Raw genomic sequence first — 18,074 nt, forward strand, 5'->3', positions numbered from 1 at the left:
ACTCTCTGCGTAGAAGATTGACATGCCGTTCCAAGGCTGGTAGGATTTGAACGACATACAATTTGAGGTGAGAAACATTTCTATTTATAAGGCCTTTCTAGCGTGTCACATTGTCATCTTACAGATAACGCCTGTGGTATTTCAATCAAAATATGAGTGCATTTGAGAAGTTTATTGAAAAGCCAAGGCAAAAACATAGACAATCATTATACAGAAAGTAATGAAGGCGAGGCCACCACCGGAAGTTGCCACGTAAAATGACCAACCAAATGTATAGATCTGTCGGATATCAAAATAGTACCACAGCATTAAAGTCATTCCACTCAGCATAGCACAAGCTGAAAAAGAGAATAAAAATAAATACAAAATTGTATAAATCAGTACTCAACACTTACACCGGAGCTTGTTTGTGATTTTATAGCTCTCTGCAGCACAAATTTACCATTCCGGAAAAGGCAAATTTAACATGCTTGAAGAAAATTCTGGTAAGATTTTTTTTCGCTGATCATGTAGTACTTTGATAGCTTTAGCATACTTGACAAGCAATAAATGAAAAACTTAAGAAAAAAGTTATTAAGGATTTAAGTCAGATTTCCCATGGGAAAATTATCTTTCCCATAGGAAATCTGAAATTCCCGTGGAAAATCTACATTTCCATGGGAAGTGTGAAGTTACTATGGGAACTAATATTCCCATGGGAATGTTCATTTTTCCCATAAAAATTTTGATATTCACTTTCTGACTACATATTTTCCCATTAAAAGATTGCCAGCTCTACACCGCGGAACACGCACATATTCTCTGTATTTGGACGGAGTTTTGAAATCAGACGCTGTGCAGAATTTGGCAATTTGCATATCTGTCGTCAGCTGTAAAAAAACGTACAAAACAAAAAGGTACAGTTCATTTCAAACACTAAAGATTAATACCACACGTTTGAAGTTTTCCTTTATACAAGAACTTGAAATATTTTATATTTAAAGCGAAAAAACACTCCATTCATTCATATCTTATCCCTTAATAAAAAAGTCAAGTTTGTATATGCACTGTTCTGTTTTAACAAACGTTTGACAAATGCACATTTTAAGTTCTATGAAAGCATATAGTGTATTTATTAGGTAGTTGACAAAAGTCTAATCAAATTTGTATGTGTTTGCTGTTCCCCTTCTCACTCATAAAGAATGTTCCTACTAACAAAATTTAATATTGACTTTTTAAAACAAAAAGTTTATTTCATTTACTTTTCCTCGTTTTTTTTCATATTGGTAAACAATAGTTGTTTAGCTATAATTATGTTTACTATTGAGTACATGTATTTGTCCATAATTTAAAAAAAAATATTCCTACTACCCATGAAATCAATTCTGAGTGGGGAAACACCAAATAAACATATCATAAAGTTAGGCACTAAAATCAAATGTATCTACACATGTATGTCCTCGGACATATATGACTTTATGATGCAAAACAAATTATATTGTATGACTTTCATATTAGGCTCTAAAGTACATGCGAACTATTTTCCTTAAAAATTGTCTATATATAGTTAAGGCCAATTTTTATGTCTGATCAGTTGTCTGCAGGAACAAGCGCGATTTTGGTGGAACAAAACTTTTAACGTGGTTTCCTGTTGCACAGGCAAGCATTACGGCCTAATTTTTACATACTACCTTCGCTGTTTTTTTTTAAATTCATATTTTGGTTTTTAGGGTAATTAGAAAAATTCTTATTCTCCTTTCAAATTCACAAGAAAAGATTGTACTTAATTTCACTAGTACAATGTATTCAAGTAAACACAATTCTTATAATTGCAATGAAATTAGAACAATTAAATCCAAAAGGAGGCTGCAAGAATTGTAACTGGGTTACCGCGAGAATTGTAACTGGGTTACCGCAAGAATTGTAACTGGGTTACCGCAAGAATTGTAACTGGGTTACCGGTGTTTACAAACATTGAAAACATATATAAAGAAGTAAATTGGGAGACACTAGAACGACGCCCAAAACGCAGAAAACTACAAATTACTAGATATAATATCGAACAAAAGCATGCCTCTGAGTATTTGTGTAATATGGTACCAAAATATTTTTCATACGGACCAAGAAAGCTAAATATACTGATAACCCAACTAAGATATTATGCATCTTTTCTGAATTATGACCTGCACCGAGTAAATATCATCACAGATTCTCTATGTAGATGTAGTACTAACATGGAAGATGTTGACCACTACCTCCTTCATTGTCCTTTATATATAGTCCAAAGACAAACTTTGTTTAATAATTTAAGCTGGCTCTGTGATACTTATCCACTTAATGCAAACATTTTACTTTCTGGAAGCCCTGAATTAACATAATTATGAAGAAAACGTTTGTATTTTTCAGCAGGTTTTTCAGTATATAAAAGGGTCAAAAAGATTCCTTGTTGTATGATTTGTGAATCAAGCTGATATTTTATTGTGTTTTTGCTGTGTTATAGATCGTCACCATCACATCCAATTCCCCAAACTGTTTTTCTCTGCAGTGGACTTTTAGTTACACTCATTACAGTAATGAATTGTTAATATATATTGTTAAAGCGTCCTCTCTTGTTCTGTAAGTATTCTATATGTGTATGTTGTATTTAGGAAAGGACTACGTAAGTATGATTTACTTTTGTCCAATCCATTTTGTTTTTGAGCAAATAAAATATGTTTAAACTAAACTATAATTGCAAAGTTTACAGTTAGTATATCAGGTAAATATTTTGTAATCCATATTTTGTGTTTTTCATTTTATTCAACAGCTTTAAATAAAATAATAATTTTCAATCAATCTTTCTGCTTTTGGTAAGCAGCGAAGCAGCTTTGTATGCCTTATTTATCACATGGAATTTAATATGTATTTTGAGTGTAATTGCTATGCCACTGTCATCCCACTAAAGACATGTAATAGCTGTACTCAGTGAGAACTAAAATCGGCGTAAATGGTATATTCTAGTGTCGTCGTCGTCGTGTATATAATATGCTTCTGGGATTTGAAAATATTTTAACGAATCATAAATATGACTTACCGCCCAGCAAGACACATATCGTTAGTAGAACACCACAGCTGACCTTTCTGTAGTCAAGTGTTGTACAGTGTGAGTACACAATGTAATATAAAAGACAGACAAACAACAAACAACATCCGGTTATACATAGACCGGAAGTTATTAGCCATGTATTCGGGGCTGGAATGATAAAAAGGAAGAGCAAAACATAAATTTATTGCTTGTATTTTTTACGAACATTTAATAAACTGTCCAAGTAGAAACCAGGCAGATCCTATGGTATGGGTGACACAGAGTATATTCGGACAGATTCTATGGTATGGATGACATAGAGTATATTCGGACAGATTCTATGGTATGGGTGACGCAGAGTATATTCGGACAGATTCTATGGTATAGGTAACACAGAGTATATTCAGACAGATCCTATGGTATGGATGACACAGTATATTCAGGCAGATCCTATGGTATGGATGCTACAGAGTATATTCAAACATATCCTATGGTAAGGGTGACGCAGAGTATTTTCTATCCCACCAGTTTTGTTGTTGCTACATTTAGTGTGTTTATACAAAAAACAGTCAGTGGATGGCACATGACAATTTTTCATAAATATTTGCACCCATTTCCATATTACTAATGCATCCTTTTTCAAAATTGAATGTTGATTTTCTGGATAACGGCATCGATTAAAGAGAAATAAATTTCCTAGAACGCATTGAAAATCATTAAAAAAGGGAGATAACTCTTTCATTTGCGCAAAATATGGTTGCATTATTAGGGAACTTTAAAATTATTTTCTGAGCCTCATCGTTAATTTAAAACAATAATACAAATTTCATATTATTTTACCTACATTTGGTATATACATTTTATTTACATTGGACGAAAAAATTCAGTGGGATAAAATTTACCGTGTGCCACTCATATCAAAGGATCTGCCTTAGTTTTACATGGACACCCTATTAATGTATAACTCATTATGATGACAGGAAGAACATGGATTTTTTTTTTCAAAAGTTGATGACTCTGGCAATCGTGTTATAACTTCAGTAAATTACAAAAGATAATTTAAAGAACATGAGTTTGTAATCCCATAAGGATCCAAATGTTTAGAAAATAAAATCAGGAACCTGAGACCCTGCGTCTTCCATGAAAACCCTTTCAATACGATGTAATGTTAACTTAGATTTTGCACCTGCAACATTCACGTATGTACTTTCAGTTATTAAGTACATTTTTTAGGTTTGCATGGTATGTAAAATTACAAAATAACACCAGTCTGACAATATAGTGACACTTTCATTCGAGGTATAATCTTCTACCCGAAACGAGCTCTCTGCCTCAATAGTTCAATACCTATGTTTATTTTTATTTTATTTATTTTTTTTTTTTGGGGGGGGGGGTTAAAAATTCGAAGGCTTTGACAGAATAATCCGGCCCTTAAAAATTCCCTTGTATTTGTCATGTGACCAAAGATAATTGTTGAGATTTCTTATCTTAACTATGTTTGCCATGTTAAAGGTAGAATTTGTATCATCAAGACAAAGTGTACCTAATAGAACATCGCTGCTTAATACATGAATGTCAGTTTCGCTGTCATATAACAGGCGAACTTTCTCTATTGCCATTTAGATCAAAACTGAATTGAACAATACTCACTTGTACTGGATGCGATTTCAGTGAAAGCCGACACTTTTGTACACGTTCCTGATTTCATGCATGCGCGGAAGAGTCCAACATCCAAAGTTCCAGTATCAAACCAATATGGAGTTGATGTCCCAATAACTGAAAGGATTAGAGACAGGAATATTCCGATTCCAATAATGTAGTTCGTGGATTTCATACAGCAGCTGACTTGTTTTATTGTTTTCGTTGTCGTAAGCGGTTGTTTGTCTTCTCGTACAGGTTTCGGTTCTTCACGTCGCTTTTGAACCGGTGTATAATATTCCCGGTACGACGGGGGGTTTGTATCAGCATCTGGAACAATGGGATAACCATTTCGTAAACTGAATGTGGTTAGACTCTTGTCCTTCAGTTGATCTAATACTTGTCTCAGTCTCGATTTCTGCCATATTGGTTCGTTAGAAATTTGTCCTATTCTATTTTTTCCCATTTCACATTACTTTAATAACGTTTTAATTTTCTTTTTTTCTGGATATAACACTGAAACATATATAACTGAAAGACTTTTTCGTGTTTGACACATCGGTTCACATGGTAATTCAGTATCAACATAAAATGTTTTATTTAGAACACATTAGGTTTTCCAGTATTCATTTCAAAGACTTAATGTTTTAAGTTGATCGTTGATGCGATGATAATTTCATATAGTTTGTGCTTTTTTAACTCTTTTTGAAAAACCTCGAAAATACGGTATTCCCTAAAATGTTCGTATGTGTCTTACAAGTAGTGCTTGATGTCTTTAGTTCACATACATTATAGTAATTCCCAAGCAATAGAAGTTCGAAATTATATAGTCATAAAAACTGTCACATAAAACCTACGAGTACGATGACAAGTCTTCATATGAATAAAATATCAAACGTACTTTGTCCTATATTCTGTTTAGTAAAGGATCTTTTCAATTTTGTAATTTAAATTTAAAATTTCTATATTGAATAAGAATCATTGTATGTATTGGGATAAAACCAACGATTTTCCTCACCGTAATAACATCACCATTGACAGTTTGTAGGTAGTGTTTGTTAGGGAGTTCAATAGCAGATTTAAATGTTCTTTTAACGAAAGGGTTTTAGTACCTTTACCAATTCATAACAAATATAACAGCCAGTATTCTAGGTGAATAGTTGTTTTCTTCTATCGAGTGAAAAGTAAATATGACAAACATCACACCATTACAATAATATAAATTATGTAATGGGTATTGGTTGCGAAATACCTTCATTTAAAAGGTGATGCATCACACCGTCACACTGTCAAGAGAGAACTAGTTCTTTAGTTTGATCGTGAATGGAAGACGTTAAGGTATGTGAACCACTAATTATGGAAGGGCGGAAGACATTTGTGCAATAGGTCTGTGCATGAGACGAAAGACACTTGCGCAAGATAAAGGGAACATCTGCGCAAACCAAAAAGGCTTACCAGTATAGATTGAGAGAACATTTGCGCAAAGAATACTTGTACTTAACGTACAGTTTACAAGTATATAAATAAGAATTGTATTGAAAATATTCATTTATTCATTTTAGTTATATTTTACTAATAGTTGAGATATTATAGTATTGAAAACAAAGTAAGATTACCTGTCAAATTAATGCCATATATTACACATTTTTAATGTCAATTTTAAATAATAAGATCAAATAACACTTTTATGGTCGCAAAGTAGGAGGGGAAGAAAATTGTGCATCGTGAACATGATCGTGAACATAATTATTTCAAAACATTTTCTCTGTACCACAAAACATGTTTTACAAACAATGTAAACTTAAATGTTCTACAGGTAAAAATACCTGTACAACACTTACAGAAAATGGGCAATTATCAAATCATTTAAGTAAACATAGATTTTACAAGGCCAAGCCTGTCGACTTGAACTGTTTTATGTGGATTATTAAAAAAATTTCCGTATCTTTCTAAATTGAAATCTATGTTTGCCTTGACATGTAGCATACTTAACATATCTCAATAATACAAATAACAATTTTAACAGCGGACAAACAGAAAAGTATTTGCCATAACATAAATTCCTGTCTATACGCACATCTCCATTTTCATTGCAATCCTGCAAGTTTTTTAGAAGAAGTTATGAACAACATATTTAGAACACACAGACAGGGTGAAACATATACCCCAACCTTTGTTTCCGAGTGTATTAAACCAGTTGAACCCTGTACGTTGGGTATAAATGCGGACACATTATTTGTGTTTGACACATTTACAATGGTGGATTGACTATATACTATTTACAAACGACTAGGCAAAAGATGCGAGTTTAAAGGCAAGAAAATTGGAAATTAAGATTTTCCCCAATGGTTTTTTTTCGAAATGTTTTTCTATGAGGCATTTGACCAGGGCGTTGGAAAACATGATGATGATCTACGATAAAAATTGGAACAGCACAGAACATTCAGCAGATTTTTTAGAGACAAATCTTTTAACATATTTCACTCCCACTTAAATGTTTAGTAATTATATATGTCAATCGTATCCCTTATCATAATACAAGCATCTCAAATCAATCTTTCTCCATATCATCAGACTAATTTGGATAAAATAAGACACGATTTTCAATTTGATTCCTTTTTATGCAAGATAATCCAGAAAAGCAGTTCTGCCTTACAAGTATATACGAGGCATCATCACCAAATCTGATATTGTCAAACTGTACGTCATAGAAGATTATATATCCTTTATCAGATTCTTCGATAATTGTACAGAATCTGATCAATGAAGAGAACGCATTCCATACCGGTACATTTAGTCCCTGTGTTTTTTTTTGTTTTGTTTTGTTTTTTTTTCTTTTGAGTCAGAGATGCATTCGCCTTTCAAATTTTGTACAAGTACATGTTATTTTGGTTATTTCGTGTGTTTTTTTTGTGTTTGTCTTTTCACTGTCTGATCTTTATCTTTAGATTATATTCTTTATATCAGTTCGAGTCTTAGTTTCCTGTATTACTCTTTAAGATACATAAAACGGCTTTACAACATGAAATAAAAAATAAAAGTGAACAATATGCTTTATGTCATGGTCAGATTTTAAAATATACAGGAGGCATGTGGCTTATAAGCGAGCAAATGCGATATTTTCAATATGTGATTTCCAAGTGCACGATATTTTCACTATGCGATTTCCAAGTGCACGAATTTAATTGTTATAAGATTTATGGGTTCGGCATATCATATTACTAATTTTTCCAACATACATTTGCGATCACTTCTAACCTCTTCAATCCTGTCAGGATTCGCTGTCATAGAACAGTTCTAAACTATCAGAAATTGTTCTGACCCGCGACACACCTTGTCAGGGCTTTGGACAAGCTCTGTCATAATCTGTCATAGGTCCTGGCACCTTCCTGTCAGGAACTGTTCTAGGTAGAACAGATACGTAGTTTAGAAGGGTTCCTGACAGATTCTGACAGTCATTAGCTCGAGAATACATTTCTGACTGAACTACATACGGTACATATACGTGATTCCGAAAAAAAGGCGTAGCACCCGTATTCCGATTCGTAAGACGGGAAGGAAGCCTTGCTATGTTTAAACTTGCGCCTGCCGTACCTGCTACGCACCTGACTTTTAGGAATTTGTACTGAATTCTTTTGTTTGCAGATCTAGACACCGGTATGATGCAGAGTACCTAAATATATTGACAATTTTAAACAGTTTATACAGAAATGTTAGACCTTGATGGAATTTAAAGTGTTCACATTCATACACTTTGAAAGAATGACATTTTTGGAGAATTTTTACTGAATTATTATATGAGTTGCAGTCACCCAGTAGTTAAATTACAAAAAATAGCATATAAATCAGTAATTGTAGACTCTCAAGGTAATCAAAAGTGCTCGCACTCATACATTTTGCAAGAATATGATATTTTAAAGAATTTTGACTCAAATAAATGTGTCACAGCGACCCACAAGATATTATAATGAAAACATTATCATTTTAGTCATCAATTTTAGACCCTCATGGAAATTAGAAGTGCTCACACTCATACGTTTTGCAAGAATATCACATTTTTGAAGAATTTTGACTCAAGTTAGTATGTCACAGCCACTATATGATGGTTATATTGAAAAAATTAGCATTTTAGTCATTAATTTTAGTCCCTCATCAACAATACTGTAATTGGAAATTCAATGTAAATTTTGATATCAAGATTTCGTACTAATTGGATTTGCTAATTTACATTAGTCACACAGTTTCGTTTATTAATAGCGGACTCCCTGTTCTAAATTACGTCACACAGAATAGAAAATTTAGTGTCAGGAACTGTCCAGGGGTATGACAGTTTAAAACAGCTTTTCGTATTTTCTTTGTCACGACAATTTCTGTCAGGATCTGTCAGGGAACAGGGCAAAATGTATCCTGACCCAGGACAGCCTCTGCCAGAATCTGTCAGGATTTCTGTTCTATCTGCTGTCGTAGAACAGAAATCCAGACAGATTCTGACAGAACTTAAAGGAGGTTAGAAATGATCGCAACTGTACATAGAGAAAATTAGTAAGATGGTGCGTATAGTTAAGTTTTCCTTCAGACACATTTACATAAGGACTAAACCTTCCTAATAAATTTAAATTATCTATATTTATGGTCCTTTGACAATTTATTTCGTGCACATCACAAAATGATGCTTATTCTTCACACAAAATATCATTAAAATCACTAGAGTGGATTAGGTGGACTTACAAATGTGGACAGACGGATAGATAGACGTATAGGTTGATTCCTATATACCATAAAATTTTGTCGTCGGGGAGGAGATCTAAAACTATACACTAATGAAATTACGAAATTTATGACAATTGCAACAATTCATTTACATGTAACATATTTTCATTTTGAAAAAAGTAATTATCAGTTTAACCATTGAGAACCCATTCAGTAAGTGGCACATACTAAATTTTGTTTTCAAAACACTATATAGCTCACAAGACTTAAAGGCCGTGTGAGCCATTGCCATCATTTAGCGTCTGTCGTAATCTGGCGTTGTTAGCTTTTCTCAAACATGGCCGCTATTCTAAATAGAACATAGGAGCCAAAACACATTTGTTTTTCAAATAACCCAAAACCGTCGAATTGAGCAAAATTCTGACGGACAGAATATTGTTCATCATCAGAAGGCAGACTTGTGCCGAAATTTTCAAGATGATTCATCGTCTTGAAACAGGTACTTTTGTCGCTTTTCACAATAACAACTTTGAAAATCTTCTCTGCAACCATGGGATAAAATTTAATGAAATTTAGCGTAATTGTGTCGGGTGGTATCCTGCACATTCAAACTGATTGATTAAAATTTTTCATCGTTTGAAAAACATGGCTGTTTTTACTAAAACATAACATAGGGGTCAAATTGCTTTTTGCATTTTTTTCTCAACTATAGAAGAATAATGAAGATGAAAACTACTCGTAAGCTAAACATAATATTCTGAGTTGACTAACAGTATATGTTTTTTTTAATGCGGCCATTTTCACAAGTCGCTCGGATTCAAATGAGTTTTTCGTTTCTTCAGGAAACATGGTATTCTAAGTTGAATGGTGATGACGAAAATGTTTTCTGGCACGGCGATTTTCAAAATGGCTGCCCAGTGATTTTATAACTCTTAATTTACCTCTGATTATAGGCTGCTTCCCCTAGCACAATAATTTATAAATCATGCAGAATTCCCTAAAATTCAAGTTAACCCTCAGTTTCTTTTGTTCCCAATAAGCCATTTTCCTTCCCAAATCTAACAGGAGGGGCAAACTTTGAAAAGTAACATAATCACTGCTGCCATTTTCTATTTTTTATCAATTTAGATCGAAAATCAGAATTGATATAGCAGTCGCCAGAGCCTTTAGATTTGTAGTCTGTTAGCATCCTCAATTATCTTACAATACCGCAAGAAAATAGTCCCATTGACATAACCCATAAGGGTTTAAATGCAGATTCATGTAGTTCGGTCCACTTTATAGGTATACATGTATCTGATATATCAAATTTAATTCCTTGTTATTTACACCAATTAAAAAAAACAATAAACACATTTTACTGCGAACTAAACATGATTTAACAACGATCCAATTAAAGATAGTTGACCTCTTACACCTTATCAGAACTTGTTAATTTCTATGGAATAACCTAATAAACCAGTCTTTCACCGTCGATATATTCAAGATTTATTTATAGACAATTTTATGTTTAGCTAGATTTAAAAAAACTATGCGAGATTGTGAGTAGACATCATAGATATGAAATATAAAGAGGAATGCTGAGTACCAATTGGAAGAGCTGTCTTTAGATATTTAATAGGTGTTTATGCAATAATTTGTAGATAGACAGTTCCGACCTACGGTTCGATAAATTGATTTTTAAAAATTTAGAAACTGGGAAATTCCTGCTAGAATGAATGGAAGAGGGCGATCGTAATACCAGTTTTTAAAAATGGTTCTCCGGGCTATAGACCCATCTCATTACTTAGCGTTTATATCTATATCGCATTACATAGTAGTACATGTACATGATGTTTCTTATTTCCTAAGCATGCTTGTTGTATGTTTAAATGTATAAATTGTCAGTATTGATAAGGAGATGGCTTAGTGCTTGTTTCAGAATCCTGTTTGTCAAACTTTGTTTGATTTAATTTGAACATATGTTTGATATTAATGAATAAAATATGTTTAGACTAATTAAGTTTGTAGTTCAATTATGCAGTATAGCAGAGAATTCTGTGTTAATTCATCTAGGTGTATTATATTAACCGATATTGAATCTGAACAATACGCAAACTGGTGCATTGCTACGATGCATCATGAATTTTGGTGTGTGTGTGTTTTTTTTTTTTAATGTATTTCGTAATCGGAGTTCAATATCAACCATTTACAACAAAACATTTGTATTGATATACATTTCAATTCGACCCACGTTCCTTATATCCCATATTTTTTGCAATTTGGCGATTATTTGAGGCGTATAAAAATTTGAAAGATCGATATAAATTGATTCAGTACATGAGTACTTTGATTATACTTGCCTTGATGTCAACGACATTTGGTTTATATACTCTGATCTTCTGAGTTGAATGGTAATGATGAAAATGTTGTATAGCCATGATTTTACTTCATTAGATTGTTTTCTCAGCAAATGTATAGCGAGCGGCCAATTGAACAACTTTAGTAGCAAGATGGAGCTTAGGTTTTTTTTTTTTATTTTGTCGTGATTCTTTATTTGATGTACTGTAAAACCATACCATCTTTGTAAATGTAGGATCATATAGAAAAATTGGATATTAAGACGTGTTTATTTAACAGACTTAAATTCATGCTATTTTAATATAAAATAACTAAAACCAGACGTACATAGGAAGAAACAAATTGTAGTCACGTGTCAAACGTGTATACTATTTTGAGCAAATATGCAGTTTCCGTCCCAGTTCGTCAAAGCTCGTTAGATTATAATTTGTGACATCATATATCTCATCCAGAGGTTCATTAGACCGCTGTAGCATTCTCTCCGGTCAACAGTTGAAGGACACAGTTTATCAATCTCTTCATGTACATTCTTTTTTAACATCGGTATTAATAACTGTTCTAAAAATATAAAAAATAATAATAACATCGTCAATGAGCGTTCACAAATATCTGTATAATACGGGTTAGACAATATGTAGCTGGTCAACCACAATTATTATTTTATTTATCCTTGGTTTTGTTTTCGTCACTTTCCTTTTTATTTTATTTTGTATTGATTTTTTTCTTGTTATCAAGGTTCTTTTATTTATTTTTTTTTGTTTCGTTTTGTTTTGTTTCGTTTTTGTATTTTCTATCTTCAGGTGTGTCATTATCATATTAATCAGGACGTCATCATTGCGTGTTCCAAACCAAGAATAATGATATGGATTATAAAAAAAATAATCCAAACCAACTAAAGACTTATTACCTATTACTTTGAACTTAATGAATTAGATGTTTGGCGAAATATAAGATGAAATGATCTACTTTCATGTTGAAGTTTACGAACATACTACAATCAACATGTCAAAATCTTGATACAAATTTCATAAATATCAGACCTTGTAGGTTTCGGGTCGTATCGTGTTTCGATTTGGAATGTCGAATTTTGATAATATTTCAATCCAAATACAAGATCATGTCTAGTGCGTTAGTTTAACCCTCTCATGTGCGGAAAGAGTAGTCAGAATATCTATATATATATATTAAAATATATTATTTTGTAGCGTTTTCGGTGTACCATCAACAAACCACATTTCATCATTTTGTTTACGATTGATTGATTGTTGGGGTTTAACGCCCGACCAGCAATATTTTAGCTGTATTCAGGCGGCGAACATGGAATGGGATGATAAAATGGACATGAAATGATGATGAAATGTAAAAAGGAATGGGACACAAGGATAGGGTCGACAAATTTTAATTGCCACAATATAAAACGGGGATGGGTAGGGTCGGGCAATTTAGCCTCCTGTGGCAAAGCGCAAAGGTGCCTACTCCTATCGAACACCACAGCAGTGTTCTTTAACGTGCGAGGAACGCGGCATCTTTCCCAACACGGTGCACCACTATGGTTTGCGGTCAGGTTTTCCGTATTATAGCCTGACAACCCCAGCACGTAACACGCCGGGGGTACCCCATTCCACCACCTAGGATACACAACCCAGTTGCTCTGTGGGCAGAGCCCCTAACCCCCGGGTAGGTTTCTGAGCACTATTTAGTCGCCTTTTACGACAAGCTTAGCGTTGCTGCAGACTTATTCTTTTGACACACGGACCTGCACAGGGCCATTTTGTTTACGCGTGAGAAGATTACATAGTGAGTATAAACTCACAAATGTATCTACATATTATTTAAATGAAATAAAATATGATAACTATTAGCTTTTTGATCATGATTTCACGCCATCAAATGAAAATCGAACAAGTAAAGATTATCGCAACTGTAGAAATTGCAATAGAATGTCTAACTAGGAAACTAACAAAAATGCTTCCTTGATTCCGCCATTTCCCCCTTTGATAGCATCTTTTCACCTCCATATTGAACTGAATCAAACTCTAAATATTAGGTGAATAATGTGAATATCATTAAGTAAAAAATGTTCAGTAACAATTCTGGCAAATTCCGTTCAGTGGCGACGGGGGAATAACCGAAAGAGATGGTCACCCCTCTACGTAACGGAAAGGTAAAAGGTAAAGAAGAAAAATTCTATCAATATAACACACACACACACTTGCAAAGTGTGGAGTATAAAAATGTTTTAGCAACTGCATTATTATACGTAGGAAATTTACAGTACCGAATACAAGCATTGCGTCTATTGCCCGCTGCAAGTTCATGAAGTCGACATGAGATATTATTAAGTATAGTAAAGTTGTGTCTGTGTCCATGCGTGTTATTTTCTTTGTAATATTACTGCATTTCTAAATCAAGTATTCTACGCATGTAGTTTCGTACAAAAATAAATGAATTATGCGGTATTATTGTTTATTAACTAAATTAACGAAATGAAAGTAAAATGTAATAGCTTAATAAATTTGATCTACTTGCATATTATTTTTTATTAAATACTAAGAGTTTGTTATCATAATCATGAAGAAGTGAATTTCTGACTTTTCTACAAAAGTGCAAAACGTTTATTGTAGTAATATTTTTGTTCAGGATATACCTAATAACCTAGTTAACAGTGGTTTATATTTAATCACTTATAATAACTTATAAATTTATATACATAACTTTAGTTTTTTTCCACTGCGTAAAATCGTCAAAATTATTCAAGCTTAAACTACACAAGTCTGCAAAATGCGAAACAGTCCTTGGTTCCAATAATTAATCAAGTTACAAAAATACATATATAATGACAAAGGCTATGACATTTGTAACGAAGCCAAAACAGAAATTACTAAATGCATACACAATACAGACAATGTAAATATATCCATGAAAAAATACGTTATCAAAGTGGTAATTTGCTAAGTACCGAATTTCCAGTCTTATATTCCTCATTGCTAAACCAACCAAATACATGATTTTCAATCTTCGTATTCCTCATGTCTAAACTTAAACTGGCTTTCTTAATTACAAGGGATGGGTTTCTATATTCTGATGAAAACGTAGTATAAATATAAACATAATTACAGAGAGAGTCTACTCAATTATGAGTACAAACGCTATGAATTGAACAAAGACAAATAAAACACCTTTACCAAGCATTCACCTTATAAATGTCCTCGCGAAAAAAAAATGAGCGATTCGAAATGTCTGAGGATTGTTTATGAAATTTAAGAGTTACAAACTTAACTCATTTCGAAAAGCACCAGTTTAGAAACATTCAAAGTAATACAAGAATCTTTTTAATAAAAAAAATATGGTATTAGGTACTCTAAAAGTAAAATAAATACATGTATAGATGTACACAAAAATAACCATTACATTCGGTCATGTTAATTATGTACACAAAGTATCTTATATTGCACCAGGAATAACAGATGATCTTTCTATTCTGTTGCACATATGCACAATCATTTTTTACTATAAACATGCCAAGAGGTTAACCTGCATAACAAGTACCAGGTTGACATAGGACAAAGTTTTATCTAAATGGCTAGTTTAGCTGCATACAGGCTTTATATTAGAACGTTTCTGCAGCGATGATAACTAAAATTATATTAAATGTGGATTAACTAGAATACGACCTTGTATTATGAAGTTTATGTTAAAAGCTAAAAGTCTTCAAACTATACATACTAATATGTTATCTATTTAATGTGTTACTGTGTTTTGGTCTTGTATTAGGACGTTTTTACATGTTAATATCTAGGACCATTTTGAGTTACGAACGTCATATGTGTTATTAGTTATGTGGTCTGTAACTGTTTCTATATTTGAAACAAAATGCGAAAATGATGGTGTTTTGACATGCATGGGTCACCTCGTCTGACGTTTTGAAATTAAAAACAAACTGTTTCTAAGTTACGAAGTAACAAAGATAATTAAAGTCATTTTGTGGAATTTAATTCAGTTTTGTGTGTTAGAACATGTTCAGTCTTCAAATATCAAGTTATTATTTAAGCGTCCAAAAATAAAGGTAGATAGTAACTGTATTCCGACATATAATTTAACAGCTTTACAAATCAGCAGATCAAAAGACAAATATACATTTATTTAATTACAATACGTTTCTAGTAAATTTCTGCTGCAAAATTAAATTGTGTTGTACATGGTATGTTAATTCATTGGTTCAAATAAATATTAAATTATAACTACATATAATGAATATAAAGGATCTGAGCTGCATTGAGTTGTTAATGATATCGATTTAATCTCCAAATACAGACTAAAAAAATGCAATACATTTTATGAAATGTAAAATTACCCGAATTAAAAATGCATTTTTAGCATGCAACAACGTCTCCAAATCAAATAACGAGAGTTTTTAAAAGAGTGAGGTTAAACATACCTTTACTCCTTATATTACTTGAATCGCCTTTGTCCGAAACGCTTACACTGTCTTTGTCTACATATCTAGCAGAGCATTCCAAAACGCAGCCACTCAATAAAAGAACACTCACTGCAAGTATAATGCATTTACATGTTGTAATCATTCTAATTGGTCAAGACGAAAGTCTATACAGCTTAACCCTTATTTATCTTCATGATATATATATACAACAACCTTGTACATTTATTATTGAAATCTTGTATTAACACGTGGTATTAGGAAACCATTCAAGGCATGGCTTGTATTGTGGAATTCTTTTTATTGGAGGGAATAAAGGTTAGAAAATTGATCTATATAACAATTGTTACGCCGACTATATTTCGTGTGATACTCGTTTATTATATTTTCACTGTGATAATAAAACGTGAAATGTCACCAACAATTTCTTTTTGTTTTAATAAATAGCAAAACGTACCGTTCTAAGAATCACATTGATGATCTTTAAAAGGGAAGTAAATATTGACATGTTTGTTTGTTTGTTTGTTGGGGTTTAACGTCCGAGCAGCAATATTTCAGCTATATTCAGACGATGAACATGAAATTGATGATAAAATGAACATAAAATGATGATGAAAGAAAAAGGGATGAGACAAAAGGACAATGGGGTCAACAAATTTTGACTGCCACTGGAAATAGGGAGAGGTGGGTAGGGTCGGGCAATTTAGCCTCCTGTGGTGGAGCCCTATGGTTCCTACTCCGGAAGAATACCACAGTAGGGTTCTTTAATGTGCGAGGAACGCGGCATCTTTCCCAACATGGTGCACCAGTATGGTTTGCGGTCGGGTTTTCCGTATTATAGCCTGACAACCCCAGCATGTAACACGCCAGGGGTACCCCATTCCACCACCTGGGACACACATCCCAGTTGCTCTGTGAGCAGAGCGCCCTAGCCCCTGGCTAAGGTTCTGAGCACTATTTAGTCGCCTTTTACGACAAGCTTAGCGCTGCTGCAGGCCTATTCTTTTAAAACCCGGACCTGCACGGGGCTATTTTAGTAACTTTATCTTCTGTGTTGTGTTTGTCTGTTTTCCATGTCTGGTCTTTGTTCCTTGATTACATTCTTTTGATTTCCGCTAGATGCTTGGTTTCCTTGATTACTCTTACATCTCACCTACCCCTAAGAACCTAAGATAAAAAAAACACAACAGACACTATGAGGTCAACCTCATATATTCATCTACTCTTAACGCATCTATGGAAAAGGAAAACTCATGACCAAACTATGTGACAAATGCAATGATTTCTAATTCCGTTTTGTCAACTTTCCATTCCATCTGTGGCAACATCCGTAGCCCCTGTGTATGGAATTGTTTTGTCACAACTCATACGTTATGATAGAGCTTGCCGACACTACACGGCCTTATCATGAACTCGTAGATTGTTATAATGTATCCATCTGTACCATCAAAACCGAATAGGTCACTGTATCATAATTTTCCTTTCCCCATTCCTCTACCCGGATGTTGAAAACGCTTGTACTATTAATGCACCTTGTCTATGTTCCCAATTTTTAGTGGTGTCAAGGTTGCTCATTTTTACCTTTTTTCCTTTGTACGTGTTATTCTGGGTAATTCGTTTTCTTTATTGTGTCTATTCTTCCTGTCTAGTCTTTATTCTTGGAATGTTTCTTTTGATAATCGCTCGAACATTGGTTCCAGTTTTTACTCCTTCACCATGTCATTTATCTATTACGGTTTCTGTTGTTTAAAGAGAAAAAAAACCTTACAACAAAATTTGTTTATTTGTAATTGTTTCTTGCTAACGAAAAAAGGGGGACAACAATTTAAACATTAACATCTTTGTAAAAGGTGATTATCTCATTTCGTCTATGTGGTGTATGTTGAGGTTTTTCGAGCGGTTGAT

At 33.3% G+C, this 18,074-nt stretch overlaps 1 protein-coding gene and 1 long non-coding RNA gene across 2 annotated transcripts; both read right to left on the reverse strand.

Moving 5' to 3' along the window:
• Window positions 1-157: 157 nt before the first annotated feature.
• On the reverse strand, window positions 158-5,607 carry LOC148598842 (uncharacterized). The gene is made up of 3 exons (XM_088561387.1): window positions 4,694-5,607; window positions 3,053-3,211; window positions 158-338 (listed from the first exon to the last, which is right to left on the reverse strand). The coding sequence occupies exons 1-3, from the start codon at window positions 5,145-5,147 to the stop codon at window positions 172-174; spliced, it is 780 nt and encodes a 259-aa protein (XP_088417513.1). The 5' UTR covers window positions 5,148-5,607; the 3' UTR covers window positions 158-171.
• Window positions 5,608-11,986: 6,379 nt separating this feature from the next.
• On the reverse strand, window positions 11,987-16,390 carry LOC148598843 (uncharacterized). Its single transcript, XR_015918667.1, has 2 exons — window positions 16,170-16,390; window positions 11,987-12,289 (listed from the first exon to the last, which is right to left on the reverse strand). It is a non-coding gene; the product is annotated as an uncharacterized LOC148598843 (long non-coding RNA).
• Between the last annotated feature and the right edge of the window lie 1,684 nt (window positions 16,391-18,074).

The sequence above is a fragment of the Perna viridis genome, chromosome 14, assembly GCF_037379345.1.
Source record: "Perna viridis isolate PV_CMFRI_1.1 ecotype Kerala chromosome 14, ASM3737934v1, whole genome shotgun sequence".
NCBI classification, from domain to species: domain Eukaryota; kingdom Metazoa; phylum Mollusca; class Bivalvia; order Mytilida; family Mytilidae; genus Perna; species Perna viridis.